Raw genomic sequence first — 25,844 nt, 5'->3', positions numbered from 1 at the left:
AGCATCAACACACAAAAAAAAAAAAAAAAAAAGGAAAAAAAAAGGAACCAGTTCACCCATCCATATGCACCAAGAATTTGCCTAGTTCTCCCTTGAATTTAGTCAACCAATCACTTCCAAAACAACATCTGCAAGATGTTTGTTCATCAACATTCACTTCTACAACAACAATCAACCAACACTAGCCGAAGGCAAACTTCCACATATCTATCCTGCAACCATCCTTCCTCAACTTTAATTTTTGCCCCCTCATGTGTGTAGTCTCAGCAAGTGGAAGAATACCATTAACATTCGGCTTACTCAATCCATTCAAGGTTTTAAACACCTTAATCAGATCTCCCTGCAGGTGCCTAGTCTCAAGATGCTGCAATTTGCAGAACTGAAGCCTTTCTAGGTAAGAGCACCCTTTTGTTCCCTTCACCAATCTGGTTGCCCTTCTCTGCACCAGTTCCAGTAGGTCTACATCCTTCATGAAGTGAAGCCTCCAGACCTGTATATACAATACTCAAGATGCAGCCTAACCACGCCCTTATACATGTGGATAATCACCTCCTTTTCGTGGCTAGTAAAGTTTCTGTATATCATTGACAAAATCCCGTGAGCTGTCCTGGCAGCATGTCTGCACTACTCTGAGAATTAAATGTCTGACTGCACAATTACCCACAGGTCTTTTTCATTATCCACTACACCAAGTGTAGTACCACACTTGGCCACCTGCAGTTACTGTTACCCACATGCAGTACCTTGCATTTGTCAATGTTAACTTCAACTGCCACTTCTCAGCCCATTCACCCAATATGCCTAGATCTCTAGAACAACAAATCATGCACTTATCTCCTCGTGAAGGTAACTATCCAGTTAACCTTTGAATTTCTTAAAACTGTCAACTTCAACTACCTGCAGAGGCAACTTGTTTCAGTAAGCAATCTTTTAGTATTCTTTTATTCTTTAGATATAGGATTTTATCCTATCTCTAAAGGATAATACTTCCTATAATCCAATCTAAACCTCTTCCCCTGTAATTTGAATTTATGGCCCCTAGTTCTGGAATTCTTTATAACAGTGAAAATTCTGCCTTCATTCATTTTACTAACCCTCCCTCTCAGAGCCTTATAAAACTCAATCAGGTCCCCTCTGAGGTACATAGTTGCCAGCTCTGTAGCCCACATAATTGGAGTCTTTCCTCATATGGTTGCCCTTTTGCCAATCTCACCATATGAGATGCCCATCTTTGGACCCTTTCAAGAAGCTCAATATTTTTTTTCAGATGAGGTCTCCATACTTGGACATAGTATTCCAAATGCAGTTTTACAATTGCCTTATACAGTGGCATAATGACCTCCCTATCTCTAAAGGATAATGTTCAATAAATCATCAATAGGACACCATAAGGTTCCTTGGCCACCTCAGAATACTTCATCATCTGCCAGTATCATAACTCCCAGATCCCTTTCTCAAAGCCTATTCAAGTCATTCTGAAGGAGTGCTGCTTGGTACAGATCATACAGATCATTAAAGACTCTACCAATCTTTATGTAGGCTACAAATTTTGACATCATGCCTTCTATCCCTTCATAAATATCATTTATGAAAATCAGAAACAACAGTGGTCCAAGAACTGATCTTTTGGGGATCTCACTTCAGACGTTACACCAATCTGAAGAATATCCATTAATCATAACCCTCTGCCTTCTGCCATTCATCTTAGAATTTTTCTTATAATCCAATATATTCCAGTTTATACAGTAACCTCTCTTGAAGAACTGAGTCAAATGCTTTACTAAAATCCAAATAAATTATGTTGAAATTGTTCCCTACATCCAGCTCATGAGTAACTGTACCAAAATACTTAATAGCTTAATAGGTTAGTTAAACATGATTTTCTCCTTAACAAAACCATGTTGTGTATTCTTAAGAATGCTATTTCTATCTAAATGTCCCTGGATTGCACTTTTAATCATTGCTGCTAAGATTTTTCCTACCACTGAAGTCAGTCTAACTGGTATGTAGTTACCAAATTCATTCTTAGAACTGCCTTTATGTATTGCCATAAATGGCAATACATAAAAAATTTGATATATTGAGGTTAATTATGAGGGCATCTTTGGATGCCCTCATAATTAACCTCAATATTTAAATACACTCTCTGGCAGCCTCCCTCAAAATTACTGGGTATATGCCATCAACTTCGGGAGCCTTACTTCCCTATATGCTTGAATGTTTTTCTAATAAACAGTCATCTGTAATTTCAAAATAACTAATTTAATATAGCTCAGACTCACTCGCACGGCCTCTTCTTGGCATGAAGGATCTTTCATCAGTAAAGACCGATGCAAAGTACCTATTCAATTCATCAGCAACATCAGCTGGGTTATCTAAGATTTTCCAACATCTAGCACACAAGAGTCTGATGTGAATCACTTTCTTCTTCATTGTATTCACACACACACACACACGAAAAATTCCATATCCCCATTATTTGCTCTCTTAGTCAGTGCTTTCTCATATGCAGCCTTAGCTTCCCTAACCTTACATGTGGTACTATTACAGATAAAACTTTTAGTTGTCATAGGCTTCAGTACTTTTTGCCACTCTGTAACTATCCCATGCTATCTTTTTCTGCTCTATTAGACTGGTCAGCTCCATATTCATCCATTTCAGCATCCTCCTCCTGCAATATTTTCTTAATGGTCTGTATGTATTCATGACTTCTGTGATTGTTGCTTTAAAAGTATTCCATAATTCAAATGCATTCACTCTCCCTCGGCAATCCACCAAATTCATAGATGCCATATAGTGCCTTAAACTGTCAAAGTCCGTCCCCTCTTCTGAAGTTAAAACCAGTGCCTTTACCTTTAACTACTGCAACATCTTTTTACATCTTCCAACTGACGATTGCATGATCACTTCCTGAAAATGGTTCCTTTAAGCCCTGTGATGTCATCTGATTTGTTAGTAATGATGAGGTAAAGAAATTTCTCATCCCTAGTATTTTCTCTGACATGCTGGTACAAATAATAATCTAGTTTATTTTAAAAAAATTTTCCCCATGGTGAGTTTCCTCCCACTTATTCCAATCAATCTGGGGCAGATTGAAGTTGCTCATAATAAGACAACCAAGCTTGCTTGCCCATTCCATCTACATGTAGAGACTCTCATCATATATTTTACTATCTTCCAGTCTGTTGTTGATTACTCCCAATCTCACTATACCTTTCCTTCCACCTAACACACACCACACAAATTCTATGCTGGCAGATATAACTTCTCTCAGTAGAAGCTCTTTTTGTATTCATTCTAAGCTGTTCTAACTAATTGGTAGATAAAATAACTGTTTTTTTTTTTGGTGGGGAACATGGGTCATGTAGTTTCTCAGAGGAGCCCTATGCCACTGATGAAATGGCAATATATTCTTCATCTTAAATTATGGTGAAATATGTCTGCTTGTAGAACAGACATATTTATCAAAGCTGCTTTTATATAATGATAAAGTGAGACAGCATAAATTGTTTATATTATTTTATGTTATAAAACATAAAAGGAGGTGAGTACTAAGATAATAAGCTTTGCTAAGAATCTTTTTTAGTATTAGCATTGGCAATTGATGCAAGGAAGCATATTTATACAGCATTAGCTGGAGGGGAGGACTTCCCATATTATCTATCCATACCAGCTAATAATTTGTCTAATTTCTCCTTAAATTCAAACTACCCACTCCCACAACATTAACTGGAAGTTTGTTCCAACAATTCAAGTACCCTTTGGATGAAAACAAATTTCTACACATTAAATGTATGTGTTGTCTAAGCTTGAATAAGGATGGCAGCAACAGTTAGCTTACTCATTCTACTCAGAGCCTTAAGCACCTCAATCATATCTTCTCAAGGTACTTAGTTTCCACACATGCAATTTGCAGATATGAAGTCTTTCTTGATAAGAGTATCCTTTTGTTCCCTTCACTAAACTTGTTGCTCTTCTCCGCTCCCATTCCAACACATTCACATCCTTTTTAAAATAAGAATTCCAGACCTGTATGGAAGACTCAAGATTATGGCCTAATTATCTCTTTATCCCTGATTGAAAAATTACTGTATATCATTGACAAAATCCAATGAGCTGACCTAGCAGCCCATCTACACTGCTCAGAGAACTTCATGTCTGACTGCACAATTATCAACAGATCATTTTTGTTCTCTACTACCTTGAGTGTGGTGCCACACATTTGGGTTTTTAATCTGGGACTACTGCATTATGTTAATCTGGGATTACTGCTACCCATATACAGTATTTTGCATTTGTAAATGCTAAACTTAAATTGCCATTTCTCAGCCCATCTGTTTAATTTTCTAGATTGCATTGCAGTACATTAACAAATATTGAAAACAACAATGGGCCCAAAACTGAACTGTGAGTGACTCTACTAATAACATCAGTCCAAGAAAAGCAGTGCTCACTGATAACCATTCGCTGTCTTCTTCTACTCAACATCCCTTTATCCACTGCAATAGCTTACTCCTAATGCCACACTGCTGCAGTCTGTATAGCATTTTCCCATGTGAAACAGTATCAAATACTTCTCTGAAATCTAAATATATGATGTCAAATATTTACTTTTTGCATCTAGTTCAATAAAATTATTTTGAATTTTGCTGAAAATGTCAATAAAATTTTCAGAATTAATCAGAATTTTGTTTGCTTAAAACTTTCAGAAAAAAAACATTCTGATTACTTTTCCATTAAGAGGGTGCTAAATTGGGATGTACTGGGATATGGGTTTTATAATGCTATATACATGTTTGGCCAAGGATGGTCATCCTTGGCCACACATGTATATAGCATTATAAAACCCTTTAGACAGGCGATATAATTTTGGATTAAGAACTACAATACATCATTTAATAACCTTAAGGACTGTAGACTTGGGAATAATGAAAATTTATTCTCACTATTTGTTACCTCGTTATATATGAATGTAAACATTGAATACACATTAGATATTATTTGGGGTAACTCTATAACGATTAATTATACAAAGCTTCCTATTAAAGAAATTTTTCACTTAATTAAACTGTTAGTTGAGGCCAACTATATCACCTTTCGAGACAAAGTGTACAAACAAATTTTTGGTTTGCCAATGGGATTGAGCCTGAGCAGCTTAATATCGGAGATCTACCTCTCAACAATTGAGCATATACATTTGACGCCTTTTCGACCCCGAATCACATACTATGGGAGGTATTTAGATGATGTTCTAGTTATTACTGATAGTAGTACTATCCAAGATATTTTACATTCATTTAATAATATTCATTCTAGATTCAAATTTACATTGGAAAGGGAGGATACGGATACTAAGTCATTAAATTTTCTGAATTTCATGCTTACTCGGGACTCGAATAAAATACAATTTAACATCTATCAAAAACCTACAAACACTGGTATGCTTTTGCATTATAACAGCTATCACCAGTTCACCTAGAAAAGATCGATTATTTTTAATCAATTTCTAAATGCCTATAAATATTCAATGACAGAATCTGCTTTGGGCTCAGAAATACAAATATTAACCAGCAGATTTTTAAACAGGGGTTATTCCCTTGATACAATAAACCAAATTAGGGTACAAGCTAAGGATAGGATACAAAATATTACACCAACCAACAATCGTAATATCAAAAAATACTTTATTTCTATCCCATATATTGAACAGTGGCACAAACACCGTAACAGATTCTTTAAAGATATCGAATTTAAAATTGTGGTCAGGCCAATACGGAAATTATAAAATATATACTGAACAATCACTCTGTCCTTTCCTCGTTTGCAATACAAATTAATGACCTAGTATACAACATTTCTTGCAGTGATTGCGACTTGGCTTACCAAGGTTCGAAGCGGTTTCCTCTGAATATTCATGTTAATCAACATGGGGCCTCAGTTCATGCTTCTCATTCAGCAGCGTCAGAATTAGCCTTTCATGCCATTAATGAAAACCATACTTTTTTATTTAACGAGGCCAAAATACTTAGTGTCCAATGTACGTGACTATTAATTGCAGAAACTGTAGAAATTAAATTACACAAGAATTCTATTAACGTTCGCTGGCCATATCTGATCTCAGATTCATGGGTTTTTACATGCATGTGCGAAGATAAATAATCCCTATTTAAGTTTCATGCTCATCCCTATTCAGTAATTTTTAATTCCTGTGATTACGACATATGGTCAAAAAGCATTGTCAGCTTCAGGAAATAAAATCGTTTTGCAATTTTTTCATTAAATTCTTTAATTTTCTTAATTTTTAATTGCATTAAATTGATTTTTAATTATTTGTTACTTTAATGTAAGATTTTCAATTTTTTCATTTTAATTTCTGGAGAGTATCTTACGAAAGTGTTCTACGTACTATACTGAGGTAAAATTCTCTTATTATTTTTACAAATATCGATATCAACGTAGAACATATTGATTATTATAGCTCTGGTTCATACTATCTGAAATTAATGTACAGAATGGCATGGTTCTACTGTATCACTGTTAAAAGATGTGGTGGTGGTGGTGGTGGTGGTGAGTGTGAGAGACTCTTCGAGACCATTTAGAGACTCTTCTAAGGTAGTCTGTATTGTGCCTAAAAACCACATATTATATGAATGCAAAGGGTTAAAAATAACATTACAAATCAGCTCAATTTATACTACACCACACTGCACTGAGAATGAATAATTTCTTCCAGTCACAAAAGAGTGTAATGAAAATTAACAGATTTGTAATCATGTGTATTCTTACCTTTCAACTACATCTTTCATTTAAAAAAGAAACTGTATATTAGCTTTATAATACATTTGCTGACCTACATGTTAGGGGAAAAAGTTAAAATACGATCTATACAAGGCCATTTTAATAAAGCAAATTAAAAAATCCCCCTTGCCCCAGTGTGACTACTCATATCATTTTGTAACTAATCACAAGTTAACAGGGATATCAATATTGTAATTTCTTGCAAATCAAGTTATATCAAAGACTGGATGTACTACTGACCATAAGAATCAATTAAAGTAAAAAGAAACTTGTACTACAAAGTGAATAAATGTTCTAGTGTCCTTAGTGTAGATACATAAAACCTTCCAATATTTAAATAACTCATTAAATAAAGTTTTAAAATTTTCACATTTTTTTTCTTTCAAAAATTAAAATAAATTTTTTTTAAAATAAAACTTGAATAAGTATTATGGCACAGGTTAAGAAAGAGACCATAAAAACTTTATTAGCAAACTATTTTCCCATTATTCAATCAGTCTGATTTCCCAAGATAATCAATCATTTTAATACATGATTTTATAGTTTGTTACTTACTGTTAATCAGTTTATCATCTGTTATGCCCAACTATCAATCAATCGGTTGGATGCATAATGTTATTGGCCGTTACAATATGTGACATTAGATTTTAAACTGTACACCTGAATGCATTCTACCAATAAATAATGAACCAGTCACTGCTGATCAATGTGCACATTACTGAAATTAACTGAAGCTCTTCTTTGCTTGCGATAAATAATCAGACAGCTCTAGAAATATTCCTGTTTAGCAGGTTTGGCACATTATTCACTGGTAATCATTTTGCTTCAGAACGTAAAATTGAAACTATTGCTCCCAAATTTTTATTCAGTCAAAAGAGATACTCCACGTAAGGCAACTTTTATTCTTCTATGTAGGATATTCTTGGGCAGTAGAGCTCTTCTTCTTCCTCTTCATTTTGTGAAAATCAACAGAACATCATACTCAGATTCCAATTCTACTGGAAAGTGTCACCTAAGTCACAAATTTCACTGTTGTTGGTAGTGGGAAACAAGGGTAAAGGAGGATAAGATACTATTTGTAAGGCTGAAACTTTCATTCCTCTATGTTATGTATCCCTTTGATCTGCTGTTTTTCAGAAATTTTCATGCTAGATACAGGGAATCCTCATACTAGACTACTGTCAAAAATTTGAAAGAAATGCATAACCTTAAAATATGAATGCAAATAACTTTTTAATTGATATCAATATCAGCTTTGTAATATCTAGCACATATTTCATTAGAAACAACTGTATAGAAAACTGGAGACAATGATTTTCAAAAATGTTAACAGTAATCCAGAGGGATATCTCACATTTACCAATAATGCTAAATGCAAGGTACCCTCAAATCCCAAATTATAAAATTGTTAACAGTTCTGCTGGTAAAAGGTTTATAGCTCTGTATCAAAATAAGATATGAGGGTTGCTCAATAAAGAATTATAATAATTTTTTTCCATAACACCTTTATTAATCATCCATATTTTGATGGTCCTTTTTCAAAGTAGTCCCCATTTGATGACATGCACTTACTCCAATGTTTCTGCCAATCTTCAAAAACATGGTGAAAGCATTTTTTGACATTTGTTTGAGAATTGTCTCCAATGTTTTTACAACTTCTGATGATGGGAAATGTTTTCCTCACAGCTACTTCTTTAACTTTGGAAATTGAAAAAAAAAAAAAAAAAATCACAGGGCCAGGGTGTAGGGTGGATGAGGAACACATTTGACACTAATGCTGGCTATGCACTCATTGACAGTATGAGCAGTGTGAGGTTTTGCATTGTCGTGATGCAGCATCCACCAACCTCTGTGCAATTGTGGCCATTTTCAATGAATGTGATTCTACAAAGTGTGCAGTACACTACTATAGTAAGGTCCCATAACAGTCATATGATGTGCCACAACATGCTGGGTAAACCATTCCCAGAATGTAAAAAAAAAAAAAAAAAAAAAAAGAGATAGCCATAATCTCTCCTGCAGAAGCCACAACTTTTGCTTTTTTCAGTGTTGAGATGAAGTAGAATTCCAAACACAGCTTTTCACTGTTCAGTTTCTGGGTTGAAATGATGAAGCCATGTCTCATTTTCTGCTATCACCTTGTGCAGAATGTCCCCATCTTCAGTAACCACCCAATGTAGCTGCTCACAAACCTCCATGCAAACTTGCTGTTACTCAGGAGTGAGTAGTCTTGGAACCCAGCATGCACAAATACATGTCATAGGCAAATGGTCATGAAGAATACTGTGTGTGCTTCCTACTGATATTCTCAAAATTTTTGCCAGTTGCCTTATATGATAATCTTTTTTTTGTGATTACATTTAGTTTAAGCATTTATGGTTTCCATGGTGACAGCAGTGGTTGGAGCTCCAGGACCACTAATTTTTGTGAATGAATTACACCATCTTTAAACATACTAAACCACCTGCAAGCTGTGCTATATGGAAATGTAGATTCACCATAAGCCTCTTTTATCATTTCACACACTTTAGCTAATGTTTTCTTGAGATGGAAACTAAATTTGAGAGCAGCATACTGTTCCTTGGGTGTCATATCCATTTACATAGAGAAACTGAACAGGCATAAACTTGACTGACCACCAAGGTCACACCACCAAACGAGTCAACTTCATAGTTGCTAAGCGATGCAGCTTGGTTTGGTCTTAAATTCCATAGCTCAGCTAGAAATAGCAATCATGTATGGTTGTTTGCGAAAAAATATGATCATTCTTTATTGAACAGCCCTCGTAATAATAGAGAATTCCATCAAATAGTGTAAAAATCTTTCTTGCTAGTACACCAATGTCAAATTTGTTACCTCTGGTAATGGATTTCTTCTGCAGCAGGAAACAGCAATGCTTTTACAATTTTTTTGGCAATGGTCCATGAAGGGAGACATTTAGAAATGAATATGGAATTATAGTAATTATAGTGCTAGTGCAGGTATTCCTTTGGGCCACTGAAAAATGTCAGGCTGTGAAGAACCTCAATTTATAAACCTTCCCTAGCTAGGTTTATAAATTAGGACTTTGGGTCTGGTTTAATTAATGTTAAACTTATTCTCATGGAGTTACTTATTATTATTTTCTTGAGTGTAATAAGAATGGAAAATTTCTTGTTATAAACAGGACAGTTGTGAATTATGAAAATTGCAGTGGTCACTAAACTGTAAGCCATTTTAAATCAAAAAAACAAGTATGAATAAATTAAATTTTTTTTCAGTAAAGAAATATAAATTGCCTTTGCTCCTTACCAAACACGAGGAACAAGTATTGCTGGATATGATTCATTTTCTCCAGGTGGAAGCTTCATTTTCGTAATGAAAATTTTCCTCATGAAAACACCTATACACTCTTCCTATAAAATGGCAAACAAAACTATTAATTTGTAATGTAAACTATTTGCATTTAAGCCAAGCTATTTCTGTAAAGCCCAGCTATTTTATTCAGTTCAAAACTGTACTTTGCATAAGAAAGTAACCACTCTTTCAGATTAATTTATGTATTTTTACATGACAATAGTTTTAAACTTAACCTCAGTGTAAGCAGTAGACATTTTGGAATTTTTGAAATGTCAACCATATTTAACGTTTTTCACATTTATACTGAGAGGAGACAGCTGGTCATTCATTGTAGTCTTCTGTAAAATAAGCTTTTAAAATTGTTGCTCATCAGTCATAATTACAAGTTTTATGCTTTTTGATTATAAGCAACTTACTTGATTATCTTGTTGAAAAAAGAGTACAAACACACATAGCTGAACTTAGTTATAACACCCTCAATTTAAAAAATATCTTGGCTATAACTTCACTCTTGGTGAATCCTGCACATAAGAAATATATTAATTTGCTTTGATTATAATGACAAACCAAAATGACATCCTTATCTATATTGTAAAACAACAAGCTGGTCCTTTAATTTCATAACTCAAGTAGTAGTGTAGGTTGTTCATAATGCTACAACTTTAGAAGCTTATAAAGCAAACCAATGAGAAATTTTCATTTATATGAAAATTTCTCATTGAAATTTTAATTCTGGTCAAATAAAAATAGATGAAAGTTGCACAACTTTCACATATTTTTATGGTTTTTACTCACTGCAACAGAGGAGTCTAACAGCTAATAACTTTTTTAATTTTGTTTACAAATCAGTGAGTGTTCATATGTAATATATCAGTCCAGTAATTTGCATAATAAATGAAGGAGTGAGAAGCTCTTGAGCTCTCTATTGCTAATCATCAGTATCAGCAGATAATCCCATGACCTTCTAACAAACTATCCCACACCATAATGCAATCAGAGTAGTGCCCACTCCCAAAAAAAATTACAATTAGTGTATACCTAATTATACCTAAATTATTTATTTGCATTACTTCAAATAAAACGAGATAGCTACTATTGCATTACTTCAAATAAAACGAGATAGCTACTATTGCATTACTTCAAATAAAACGAGATAGCTACTATTGCATTACTTCAAATAAAACGAGATAGCTACTACTGCATTACTTCAAATAAATAATTTGAAGCAATAGTAGCTATCTCGTTGTGAAGGCAACCACATTATGAGATACAATTAAAATGATGCCCTCTACGCTACAAACGTAGTTCAAATTTATGGGTTAACTATGGTGTATTTACACCGATTCTATATAGTTAATTATCAAAACCCATAAGGATTATGCCCAGCACATTTCATTTTCCAAATATAATTTTAATATTGGTCAATGGCTTTTCTCTTGGTGCTTCTCAATTAAAAATCTGGCATTAAAAATCATCATTAAAAATCTGGCAATCTTCAAATGTTTTCTTTGAGACACATTTTGAGAGCTGAGTATGATTTCTGTATCCACTGATTGTATGAAATCGGTGGCATTGGGATGTTAAGAAAATGCACTTGATACTGCCATCTTTTCTTGATAAAATTTCAGTGGAAAGATGTACAGGTACATCTATATAAAACTAACAATGCCTTAATGTTTGCATTTGAATGTTAATTTTTTTATAATAGATTTATTTCATTTATAAAGTGATTATTAAGACCTGAAAAAAAAGTTAGAAATGTGTCATTAAATTCTTGTTACAGAAAAATCACAGTTTCATATAAATAAAACAGATACATAATGAAAAATGCAGTCTAAATTAGTGAAGTGAAAATTAGTGAGGTTTAACTGTAACTCTCTTTGAGCATTTATATTTTGGTAGAATAGCTATCTTAGTGTTAGGAGAATATAAGCAACATCAAAAAATACTCACTCTGGTTTTAATGTCAGGGTCATTGCAGCGTGCCAGCCTACCACCAAAAAGATGGACACCATAACAAGCAAATACAAACATCAATACTATCAGTAACACAGAAACCTACAAAAAAAATTATTTCCAGAATAAAAATGAATAAAAAATATGGTATGCACAATTTATACTATTTTTTAATTTTTAACACCAATACTTATTAATAGCATTGCCTGTTATAAAGGTAATCTACAACATTAATTAATTATTCAGGGATTCCTTTTAAAAGTCAGTCAAAGCAAAATGTTAATAAAGTAGATGCATTTAATTGAAATTACTGAAAAAATCCAGAAAATTCAGTTCTGATATTCCCTGTCAGAGACTTAGTAATTTGGAATCTCCTCTCTTTGATCTTCTCTGGCTTAAAATCTCTCCACCACATCCTGTCAATTTCATCTGTTGCCTCTATCATTCTCCCAACTCCACTAATCACTTGGAACTCTTTGCCTTCCCCTATTTGAAACTTGACTTTCCAGTCCAACTTTTCTAACATTGAGGTAATTTTCCTTGGTGATTTTAATGTTCACAACTCCAGCTGGCTTCTATTTTCTAGTTACGCAGACTCAGCTGGTTGAGATGGTGAGGCCTATGCAATTACTAATGACCTCTCGAATATAGTTCATTTACCTACCAGAATACCAAACAATCCTAACCACCAGCCAGCATCCTTGATCATTTTCTCACAAACAACCCTTCTAAGTAAATGTCAAGGTGAGTGGCCCTCTAGGTATCTCAGATCACAATTTGGTGATGTCTCTTCTCCAATGGGGCCTTTATCTCATGGCCATTCTCAATCTCGTGTTGTTTGGAATTATAAGAATGCTAAATGAGATGAACTGTGAAATTTCTTTTCTTCTTTTTCTTGGTCAGATTACTGTTTCAAATCTTCTGATATCAACATTTGCTCAGATTGTGTCAGTGAAATTATTATTGTAAGGATGCAATCCTTCATTCCAAAATCCACCTTAATAAATGTTCTAAAGCTGTTCAAGTGAAGAATGTGGCATATCTCAATTGGCTTGTATCCAAAACCTCCAGGTTCATTTTCTGCCTACACCAAAGCTTGAAACAATTGTAAAGCAGTTATTAATCAGCCCAAACTAGATTTCAAAGAGTAGAAAACTTTCTTTTTGTCCAAATGGTAGTCAAGCATTCTGGTCTCTTGAAAAGCAATTGGCCGCAACTTTTGCCCATCTCTGTTCCCACATCAGTCAAAACCAGATGGTTCTATTGCCACTTATACCAAATATAAAGCTGACCTGCAAGCATCCAATTTTTCTTCCAACTAGTGTATCGATGATCTTGGTAAACCAACTTTCACCATTCCCAGTATACTCCATTCAGTGCCTCCTGTGGTCTTCCGTCAAAAGGATATCATATGAATTTTGATCAATCTTGATGCTCAGGAAGCTCTGGGATGGTATATCTCTACTTGTTCTCAAAACCTGTGCTCCTGAAATTACTTCCATTCTGTGTCATCATTTTTCACTTTCTTATTCCAAAGGTGTTTTTCCTTCTGCTTGGAAATTTGCTCATATCCAGCCAGTTTATAAAAAGGATGACAAATTCCTCCCATCCAATCATTGTCCCATTGCACTTATTTCTACTCTTTCTAAAGTAAAGGAAAATCAATTAATCACAAACTCTTACACTATCTAGAAACCATCTATCTGATTAACGATTGCGAGTATGGATTCCATCAGTGTTGATCCATTGGTGATATTCTAGCTTGTGGCATCTAAGAACAAATTCAATGGAAACGTTTGGTGAAACTCAAGCAGTTGCTCTTGAGATTTAAGGCTTTTGATTGCATTCGGCATAATGGTCTTCTAAATAAACTTCCATCTTATGTTTTGCCTTTTTTTTGTAATTGGGTATCCGGTTTTCTCTCTAACCATTCACTGCAGATGATGGCAGATGGCTCTCTGTCTTCTAACTTCTCCAATAATGCTGGTGTTCCTCAAGGTTCTGTTTTATCTCCCACTCCTTTCCCCTTGTATATTAATGACCTTCTTCCATTGACTGGAAATACTATTCATAGCTTTGCTGATGATAGCACATTGCATTCTTCCTGCCAGTTTGAGAAATCTTGCCATGCACAAACAGCTTCAACTTCTCGAATATTCACGATCAATTCCGTAAATACTGATCACCAGTGGAGCAAACATAATTTAGTTGATTTTAAACTCAGACCTGTTATCATCATCATCAGCCATTTTCAATCCACTGCAGGATGAAGGCCTCTCCAGGAACTTTCCAGTTCCTTCTGTTTTGTGCAATGGCCATCCATTTACTACCCACAAACTCATGAATTTCATCTATCCATCTCCGCCGTTGTCTTCCAGGTTTTCTTCTAGCTCCTCTTGGGTACCATTCAGTTATTTTCTTAGTCCATCTTTCATCATGTCTTCTAGTTATGTGTCCTGCCCAAGACCATTTTAGTTCTTTAGTTTTGATAAGAATGTCCTTTAATTGAGTTTGCTGCCTAATCCATGTGTTTCTCTTCTTATCTAACAGTCTGATTCCCAATATAATTCGTTCCATTCTTCGCTGTGTAGTTCTCTCAGCTTCTCTTCCATTCTTTTGGTGAGTGCCCAAGTTTCATTTCCATAAGTCATGGTGGGGAGTATACATTGGTTCATTGTTTTACGTTTCAGACAAACTGGGATATTGCTCTTCAGTATGTGACTATATTTATTGAATGCTATCCATCTAAAATTTATTCTTCTCTTGACTTCCAGCCATTTATCATTATTACAGCTAATAACTTGTCCCAGATAAGTATATGACTCCACCTTTTCAATTACTGCTCCTTCAATCATTATGTCCCTTTCTGTGGCATACTTGTTCATCATTACTTTTGTTTTAGCCATATTCATCTTTAGTCCAAAATCCTTACTAACTGTGCATAACTGATTAAAATTTTCCTTTAATTCTTTGGGATCATGGCTTATGACCACAATGTCATCTGCAAATCGTAAATGGTTCAGGTACTCTCCATTCACATTGACTCCTTTCTGCAACCAGTCTAATCTTCTGAAAGCTTCCTCAAGGGCAGCAGTACACAGTGTGCATGAGTGAATTTTAGGGAGGCAGGCAGGCCAACCAGACTTCTCCTAAATCTTCTGTAATAGAAAGATATTGGATCCTTCAGTGTTTTAGACTGAGTGTCTGATAACACACAGAATACCTGTTCCCCTTTAAGATCTGTTATATATCTCGCAAAAAGGATTCTTCTGCTTATCTTTGACAACACTACAATTTCTATCCAAGATCATTAGCATTTAGCAATTAGTTGAGGCATATGATGCAAGCAAGCAAGCTTATACAACAGCATCACCCCAAAAAAAAAAAAAAAAAAACATTTCTCATTTCACCCATCCTGTCATTCCACATATTTGTCTAGTTCAGCCTTAAATTTATTTAAGCTATCAACTTCCACAACAACAGATGGAAGTCTGTTCCAGCAATTAACTACCCCGCTGGCTAAAGGCAAACTTCCGCACATCTATTCTACAACTGTCTTTCCTCAATTTGAATCTATGCCTCCTCAGGTTGTTAATCTGATCAAGAAGAAGTATCCCATCAGCACTGAGCATGCTCAAACCATTCAAGGTCATATATACCTCAATCACTTCTCCTGGCAGGTGCCTAGTCTCCAGATGCTGCAACTTTCAGAAACTAAGCCTTTCTTCGTAAGCACACCCCCTTTGTTCCTCTCACCAATCTTGTTGCCCTTCTCTATACTCGTCCTAGCAACTCCACATCCTTCCTAAAATGAGGCCTCCAGACCTGTATGCAGTACTCAAGGTGTGGCCTGACCATTGCCTTATACAAAGGCAATGGTAAGGGATGATTATCCCTTATACAAAGGGATAATCATCTCCTTGTCTCTCCTAGAAAATTCCTATATATCATTGACAAAACTCCATGATCTGCTCTGGCAGGCAGTTTGCACCACTCAGAGAACTTCATATCTGACTGCACAATTACCCCCAAGTCTTTTTCATTCTCCACCTCCCTGAGCATAGTACCACATAGTTGGTACATTTCTCTTGGATTACTGCTACCCATATGCAGCACTTTGCATTTGTCAATGTTAAACTTCAGTTGTCACTTCTCAGCTCATCTGCCTAACTTTTCTAGAGCCTGTTGCAGTAGCATATTGTCTTTAGTGTCATTGACAACTCTACCAACCATATCATCCAGTTCCTGTATGACCATAGTATCCAATCAGATTGTTCTGACAAAACTTCCCCTTAACAAATCCATGCTGTGTTTGAATTATTGCTGCAGTCTTGTCTAGATGATCCTGCAATTCATCTTTAACCAGTGACTCCATTATTTTCCCCAGAACAGAAGTTAAACTGGTCTATAATTACTCACATCTAGATCATCCTTTGTGAATTGGGTTCACATTTGCATATCTCCAATCCATGAGGATCTCCCCTGAATCTAAGGATGCTCTCATAATTATGGCTAAAGGTTTGCTAATTCCCTCACTGCCTCCTCCAATATAACTGAATAGATTCCATCTGCCCCAGTGCCTTTTTTATGTTTAACTCCAACAATTTCTCCTCCACTTTGCTCTCAGTTATTACAAAATCACTTAGCTCCCTGTTAGAGTTTGATAAACTTCTGGCATTCCCCTCCTTCAATAACTCCTCATGCGTGAATATAGATGCAAAATATTCATTCAGTTTATCAGCTACTTGAGCAGGATCATCAATAGTTGAACGACCTATATTAAGTGGACCAATTCGATTCATTCCCTTCCTTCTACAGTTTACATAAGTAAAGAACTCTCTGCTGTTTTTCTTTGCATCCTTTGCTAAAGATTTCTTGTAATCTGCCTTAGCCTGCCTAACCTCCTTTGTAAATTGATTACAGACTAGATTATATCTGCCATAGGCTTCTGTGACACCTGATAATTTATATGCATCCCATGCATTTTTCTTCTATGTCATGAGCCTCATTAAGTTCACTTCGTACATATCGCAAATCCATCCTACAATGGAATATTGTTCCCACATCTGGGCAATGACTCATCTCTAACAGTCTCTTCACTCTTTGTCTCATAGATGTTCTGTTTCTGCTGCATGCCTTTTCTATAGATATTTCCATGGGTACTGTTCTTCTGAATTTGCTTATGTAATTCCTGTTCTCTCTTTCAAATCAGTCTAAACACGTACCACAACCAGTCAACATCCTTTTACTGTCCAACTTCAAACTCCCAGAACCAACTTTTCCTCTTCCTCTATTCAACATCCATTTTTTGGAACAACCTTCCTTTATATGTATTTCCTGAAAATTACAATCTACAGAAGTTCAAGTCTAATTTCTGGAATAGGACATGATCTAGCCAAGGAGGATGTCATTGTGTGTGTGTGTGTGTGTGTGTGCTAAGCACAAGAGTGTCAAGAAATTAGGTGCCAACTCAGCATTCTGATAGGCATCTATGAGAGTTTGATATGTAGGGTAGATGCCCTCAAAGGAATTAAAATGGAGGCCTATCAAGCTCTCAGCTACCCATCTCAATGCCAGAGCTCACTCTTGTTCATCAGGCAACACAGCAGCAATCTTCAGGGCAGAATGCATTGGTCCCACAGGAGCTAGTTATTGTCGGTGGAGCAATATGCACTAAATTTAAAACACTTTGTATTACATTATCAGAATATTGTTATAATTATGAATATTTAAATATTTCATATATGAAATTTCATTACTCTTTTTATGTCAAACTGATAAACATAATTAAAACAAAACTATTAGAGGATAGAACTGAAGTAACAGAATCACACTTGAGAAAAATGTTCAGCTTACAAGAAGAATTTCCTTGAAACCTCTGCACAGTTCATTCACCACTTTTCGCATGTGTGGTACTAAACTAAAAATTCTCAATGGCCTTACACACCTCAAGATCATAAGAACTTGAGCTCCAGACTGAGGTGGGACTTGTTGGGGCATCCAGCAGAGAAATACTAAACTTACCTAAAAAAAAAAAGAAACAATGTATGAAATAGAAGTACTAGTAACTATTAAAGTACACTTAAATTAGAACATGTCAAAAGATACAAGTAAGCTAGGCCTTTCCTGTATCAGCCACAAAAAAAAAAGAAAAAAAAAAAAAAAGAAAAAAAGGACTGTCTGTACTACCTATAAGGTATGTCACAAAATTAATGAGATTGATTTTTTAAAATACACTGTGTAGCAGCACTGTACGTGCATACCACATATCAGCATGTATGCTGACACCCCTACCAAGGGTAGTTGCATCTCATTGAATTGTGTGCGTGTGTGTTGAGTCATCACAAAGTAAGCAACCACATGTTTGTTCAATGCATAATGAAAAATGGAGTGGAAGAATATAGAGCAACATTATGTCATAAAATTTTGGTGGAAACACATGAAAAGTTAAAATGAGCATGGCAAAATCAAGTTTTATCCTGAATTTTTCTGATGGTACAAGGCCTTTCTGGAAGGACATAAAGCCATTGAAGATGAACTACACACATGGGAGACATATCTTGGCAAAAAAATGAGGAGAATGTGGAGAGGGTAAGGGCAAAAAGACTGTGTCTGACAGGTGGTTGACCATGAGACTGCTAGCAGGTGAGCTCAATATGAGTCAGTGAGCTATCCATGACATTTTAGCAGAGCATTTGGGCATGTGCAAAATTTTTGCACAGATGGTGCCAAAAAAAATCTCACGAAGAACAAAAATTGGAAGAACATCTGCATCAATCTGGATCACGTTGAAACTAAGTCAGAGTTCCTTCAGCTAGTGATATCAGATGATGAAACAGGGATTTTTAAGAATAATCCAGAAACAAAAAAAGACAGAGTGAAGAATGGCACAATGCAAATTCACCCAACTAAAGAAAGCACGAAAGAGATCAAAACTGATGTTCATCTGTTTTTTTTAACAGAACGGAGTGGTGCACAGAGTTCTTGCTTCAAGGTAAAACTGTTAACCAAACTTTCTACTGAGAGGTCCTTGAATGGCTATGGAAAAGGGTCCTGCACATTCAACCTCAGAAGGCCAAAAATTGGATTTTGTACCATGACAATGCACCCTGCCAATGCTCAATGTCTGTTACAGTTTTTGACCTCCAAAAACATTCCAGTGTTCCCACAGCAACTGTATTCTCCTATTCTGTCACCATGCAACTTTTTTTTTTTTTTTTTTTACAAAGATCAAGAATTGTTTAAAAGGACATCATTTTGGAATAAATGACAACATCCAGGGTATGTAACCAATGCACTGAAGGACCTCAGAGAAGGGTAATTCCAGTACTGCTTCTAGGGATGGAAAAAGTGCTGGAGATGATGTGTAGCTTCCCAAGGAGCTACTTTGAAAGAGAGAACCTTCAGTTGTAGAAAATTTTATAATAAAACTTTTTATAAAATCAATCTCATTAATTTTGTGACAGACCTCATATATTCACTCATTATATTCTTCCTACCACTAAAGAAGATAATGAGCAGTCCTTATCATCCAACCATCAATCTTGAATATCCAGAGAGGCAGTGTGTGTGTTTGACAACACTGACAAAACAAACTTCCCAAGATGCACTCCATTAGTATATTAATATTCCTCAATAAATTGTATTATTGCCATTTGGTTTTATGCCTCATTTCAATGTGAAAATTTTAACATTGTTCATTTTGTTTCCCTCCATTTCTTACCCCCCTCAATCAGATTGCCCCTCCAAGGTAACTAGTTTCCAACTCTGTAACTTCCATTTCTGTAGTCTCTGCTTGCCTTGATATTCCTTTTCTGTTCAAGCCACATGAGTCACCTGTCTCTGGACTCTTTCAAGATAAAGATGCTCAGTATCTTTCTTCAGACCTGAACACACTCCAAATGTGGAGTCACTGTTGACTTGTATAATGGATCAACTTCCTTCTCCTTGATGCAAAGGTATAGCAAATCACTGATAAGACATCATACACCTTTCTGGCCACTTTCTTATGCTGCATATCTCACCTTCATATCTTACTGTATCATAACATCCAGGTCTATCTCTCTCTATTAAGCGCCTCCGTAGCCAGGTGGGAAGGAGCAGCAGCGCGTAGCACTTGCTTCTTGATAAGACTGGGGTTCAAGCCCGTCACCACCAAATACGGAGGATGCGGAAAGGTCAGGGAATGACCACCGCATATCCCGGAGCAATATGGCCTTAGTTGCTAATGCTCCTAAAAAACCAAATAACAAATAAACAAACTCTCTATTAACTATGTATATACTCCAGCCCTCCCACCCACCCCGCACATAACTTATTCTTGGATTGTTATTTCTGAAAGAGAGAGTCTTACATTTGGTAGCAGTAAAATATGCTTGCTATTTTTCTGATCATCTATGGAGCCTATCCAAATCATTCTGAAGGAGCTCAGCCTAACTTGCACTGTTAATTACCCTCTGGACTTTTGCATTACCTGAAATTTCATTGTCACACTCTTTATTATCATTTAATGATTTGAGAAACTAGAATGGTACGGTACTAGCTCTGAACCACTGGAGGGATCTTCCACTTATAATCCTGGCCCACTCCAATGGGTGACCATTTATAACTCTCCTTTGCCTTCTGTTCTTCCACCATCCCTAAATGCATCTTAGGATCTTATTCAAAATTGCAAACATGCTCGTGTTGGCACAGCAATTGTCCATGTGGGATGTCAAATTCTTTGTCAGGATCTAAATATATAACATCAAAACTGTTTTTTTGTATCCAACTTTTGTGTGAACATGTCACAGTTTAACAGATTGGTCAAACAAGATTTTTTCTTTACAGAGGGATCTTATGATCCATTTAGGTTATAATACCTCTCAGGAAGATCTTGAAATGAACTCTTGTATAGACTCCATGACCTCCCACTCCACTTCCCCAATACAGGTCAAACTCACTGATCTATAGTTACCCATCCTATCCTTAGTTTCCACTTTTGTGGACTGGCAAGTTGTTGGCACTTCTACTATCCAAAGGGATTACCCAAGCCCAACGATGATCTCCTGATTAACCCTAATGATCTGACATACTTGTTTACAGTCACTTCCAATATGACCAGGTAAGTACCATTAACATCCAAAGCCTTGTCCACTTCTGTACTTATCATACTTTATTAAATTTTGATCATTAAGGGGTGAGTGTTTTCATATAATTAGGAATTATATCTTCACTGAATAATATCATAACAAGATTTAATCTTGAAATATGATTAAACAATATATGTTTCACTTGACTTTCAGATATATAAAATGAATATGCAAAAATGAATATGATTCTAATCATGCTCTTCACTTTTGTGTACACTCCTTAGTAAATTTTGTCATTTGCTATAATACTTGAAAGTGGTTGGACATAGCCAAGCAAACAGCACATGCAGGTACAGATGTTAACTCTATTTTTTTATGACAGCACTTTCCTTTCTTTCATTTACAGGTGGTAGATCATCTGATGAGAGTCATCTACCACTAGGTGGTAGATGACTCTCATCAACGGGTGCAATACCACCAATTTGCTTATTGGAGGCTTGAAGTGGTAGAACCCATGTTTAGTCTTCAGAGCAAAGTTCTGGCCAACCCTTCCCCATCGCTTCCGTCATGCAGTATGATTGATGTCCTTTGCGGTTATGATGAACGCCATGGCGAGATCCAAATTTCCTTACATTTTCAGGGTACATCTCTAAAATGGTGTTCGCAGGCCTAGTTAGTTAGTACACCAGTCCGAACCTATTGGTAACTCCCTAGGAGGCTTCCGGATCAGCTAGTGTTTAATTTTGCTACCTCTAATCTGCCAGATAGTGACTGGAGGGAGTCCGAATAGTGTGTATGCGGGTGCACTGCCAAGGCCACACTACGTCAAGGATCTGGGTATATTCTTATCGTGTGTATGCCATATCCAAAAATTTCATTACTTCATACAGAGTGTCCCCCCACTTTTCCTTTTTACTGAATACACCATGAATTGTCAAACTAACAGAGCAAACTTATCTGCGAAAAGATCTAAACCTCTCCAACACTTCCTAGTTCATTTCACAAATATGGTCTCAGTTCTAATCTCAAGATGCCCTTTTCACTTACAGTATGCCAAACCTCATGTACTTTTTCTGAAAGAATCTCAGTTATTGGGCAATTGAGATGAGCACTGCTATCTCAAATGGAGACTAGGCATCTGCGAGGTTTTTTTTTTTTTTTTTGGTAGTTGTTGGCGCATCGGCTTCTGTGGCCATAGTGCACCTCCCAAGGTTTTTGCAGTACTTTGATCCAAGCCTGAGGCGAGATTCGAACCCGCGACCTTTGGGTTGCCAGGCAGGCACTTTACCCACCCGGCTAGCCCGGTCGGCATCTGTGAGGTGATCTGATTGAATTGTATAAGGCCTTGAATGGTTTGAGCATGTTCAATGCTGATGAGATTCTTCCTCTTGCAGAGATTAATCACCTGAGGGGACATAAATTCAAATTGAGGAAAGACAGTTGTAGAACAGATGTGCAGAAATTTGCCTTTAGCCAGCGGGTAGTTGACTACTGGAACAAACTTCCACCTATCATAGAAGTCGACAGCTTAAATAAATTCAAGGCAGAACTAGATAAACATTGGGAATGTTTTTTTTTTTTTTTCTGGCTGATGCTGTATAAGCTTGCTTTCTTACATCATATGCCTCTGCTAATGCTAATACTAATTACAAAAGTTAAAAAAATAAATAAAAATAGTTTAGAAACACTAGTAGCTTTAGCTAATAGTTTTTGAATAACATTTGACTGCCAGCCAGTAAGACCCTCACCAACAATTGGCTTGGTGTTTAAAACAAGTTTTTATTAATACAGGTATCAAATTAAGTGCTTGAACACCTGAACAATTATCAGGACCTGCAACAATACCATATTGGATTATAATAATATTTTCTATTAATAATTTTCTAATAATTCAATAACAGAATAAATGTGTACTATACTTTGATCTTAGCCAAAAGGCCGAGAAGCAATACAGGGAGCCCATCAAGTCACCACTGCTATTTTGCTACTTCATTTACAAGAGCTTATTACCACTAATTCAGTTTTACAAAAATTACAGCCAAAGTTAGCTTCAAATCATTGTGATTCAATCTAACACACTCTAATAAAAGATAAAGCTGTTGTATTCAGTAAACCTCTACCCATTCATAGGTTATTCACTTTTGAATCTTTTGCAAAAAAATGGTATTAACAGAAAACACCAGCATTGCTTAATACATATGCACCAACAGAAGTTTTTACAATATAGAATCTGAACAACTGAATGTTTTTTTTTTTTTTTTTTTTTTTTTCGCTTGATCATATGAAACCTGAGAGCACTGTGTAAAGCACTTTTCATTATAATAATCCCACCCATAATTTCTAATTAGCTAACAAGGCAATAAGATGTTACTTAAAAACTATTCGTTCAAGCTGCAAATATTCTTAACTATTTTGCTATAATTTTTTTTTTTTTTAATTTTCATAACGAAGAACTTACAGAAAGTGTGCACTTTCTTTTGAAGAATTCTTTTTAATTCATTTAAATTTTAATTTATCTTATCTTTCACTTTTAATTAAACTATTAACTTCATGTCAAAGAGATTACAAATGGTATTTCGAATGAATGGAGGGGTGAAGTGGAAGGGTCATTTTTTTTTTTTTTTTTTTTTTAGCTGATGCTGCATAAGCTTGCTTTCTTGCATCATATGCCTCTACTAATGCTAATGCTAAATAATTAAATAGAGCTTTTTTTAAATTTTGATATTTTGTAAATTAAAGCAAACAAGTTTTAGAAAATCATAAATCAAAATTATATTCCACAAAAAGCCTGCTCTTACCTATGTCTCAACAGATTATTAGTCAATAAGTCAGAAAAAACCACAAAGCCAGCCACTTTGAAAAAAGAGTGAACTACACATAACCAAATGAAAACCACACCACTTTATGGTAACAAAGTATAAAAAACATTGAGTGAAAAAATAAAGATAACTGTTCAGATGAGCTTACTGTAAACATTTTAAAAGAATAACTTTGGATTAGTGCAAAATGTAAATTGAAAATTTGTTAGAATTTTGAAACAAAATATATTGAAGACCAAATGTCTCATTCTAATTTCTAGATACATTCATTTAAACTATTAAAAAAACAAAAGTTGGATATGATCAGTCTGGCCTGATTTAGTATCTCACTGAAGAGAACAGTGGGCATTGTGTTGTGGCAACAAAGTCACAAAGGGTTAAACTGGGCTAAGATCATTTTTTAAACTGGATCGTTTTAAACTGGGCTAAGATCATCAAGGTGTTTTTATACTATATGCTGTGGAGATACATGTCTCAGGTCAATTGTAGGTTGATTGTGGGAGGTAGCTCTCCTTCATGCTATCCACTATGATCTAAGGCCAAGGTTGGGGACAGGTTGGTTCTATTAATTGTTGACTGATTATTGCTGAAGAGTCATATCAGTGTTTGGAATGTCATTTGGCTCAGACAAATATTTTCAAATAGAGTCAGCTGGGGGAAGGATGGATGGATGGATGGATGGCGAGCCTCCCTTTGATTTATAAGCTGACTGAGTTAAATTGCCCAGGCTTCTTTGAAGTCTCATTCCATTACAATTGATGTCTATAATTTTGGGCTATTTTAGGTTGACCTTAGTTGGTAAAGCAATGTCACTTTCCCACACGTTTTCCAGTCTGATTTAGCACTCCAATTTATGGGGTAGCAAACCAGAAATAAAACAAAAAAAACTCAGATACATTTATTTGCATTACATTTCAGGTGTATTTGATTATCAAATAACATACCTCAGGAAAAATTTCTATACCATACTCAAGAACTGTTTACGAAACCTCACCAAGGGTCTCAATGTTCACAAGATTGGTGGTCACAACGAATTTATTTGTGTAGGCAGTCTTTTTTCTTTTTTGTGTGGGGAAACAGGTACATAGGATATGAGCTATCCAATCAACATAACATTTGGAACAAAGGGCAGTAGATTATAAATAAGTCCTGAAAGTTTGAAAAGGATTAGAGCTGCATTCCAAATTTCTCTGTGTGTGGAGTTATGAAAATGGAATTGAATCTAAAATTAACCAAGGGACTAAGAAATCTGCACTGAATATTTGGTGTCAATCTAACTTTTACTTCTCAAGTAATGACTAAAACATACTTTCATTTATGTATATATAGATTTTTTTTAGAAAAGGAGAGTGACCCAGGAAAGGCTATAGAATCATAAGTGGTATTAAGTTTCCCAAGGACCAATGAAACATATGTTGAAAGTTTGATGTTGATCGATTTTTTTCTTTGTTCAGTGTTCCTGGTGGCAACTTATTTGGAATGACAGATTGTTATCTGCCACACATTTGAAGAGGTCTGCGTTTGATTCCTGTCAGAAACTTCAAGAATTTCTAAAGTGCTCTTCAATCAAGGTTGTAGTAGGTTGATCTCAGAGGGTTCCCCATGAATTAATCTGGGTGTTTTAGCCTGCACAACATGCAGTTCCATTCGTAAATAAGCACTTCTGCAGACAAAATCCAATGTATAAATGTGCACATGAATCTCCAGTTCTGTTAAAATAATAATTAAAATTTTCTACTTATCAAAGTATAAATTTCAAAGTTAGTGCAGCTATTCTGAACAATTAGTATTAGCAGTAGCAAGTGACAAGGAAGCATGCTTATACAGCATCAGAGAGAGAGAGAGAGAGAGAGAGAGGGAA

General features: G+C 35.6%; 1 protein-coding gene across 1 annotated transcript in view; it reads right to left on the bottom strand.

Moving 5' to 3' along the window:
- na (sodium leak channel non-selective protein na) overlaps positions 1-25,844 on the bottom strand; it is a 605,671-nt gene that overhangs the window by 238,697 nt on the left and 341,130 nt on the right. Inside the window, exons 23-25 of the mRNA XM_090376183.1 lie at positions 17,950-18,117; positions 12,091-12,195; positions 10,090-10,193 (exon numbers count right to left, since the gene is read on the bottom strand). Of these exons, the coding sequence (XP_090232309.1) occupies positions 10,090-10,193; positions 12,091-12,195; positions 17,950-18,117 (377 nt within the window). The remainder of the gene's footprint in view (positions 1-10,089; positions 10,194-12,090; positions 12,196-17,949; positions 18,118-25,844) is intronic.

The sequence above is a fragment of the Mastigoproctus giganteus genome, chromosome 6 (assembly GCF_048544385.1).
Source record: "Mastigoproctus giganteus isolate SK-2022 chromosome 6, ASM4854438v1, whole genome shotgun sequence".
Lineage (NCBI taxonomy): Eukaryota > Metazoa > Arthropoda > Arachnida > Uropygi > Thelyphonidae > Mastigoproctus > Mastigoproctus giganteus.
Note: the sequence above shows the minus strand (reverse complement) of the source record. Positions and strands in the feature narration are given on the sequence as shown.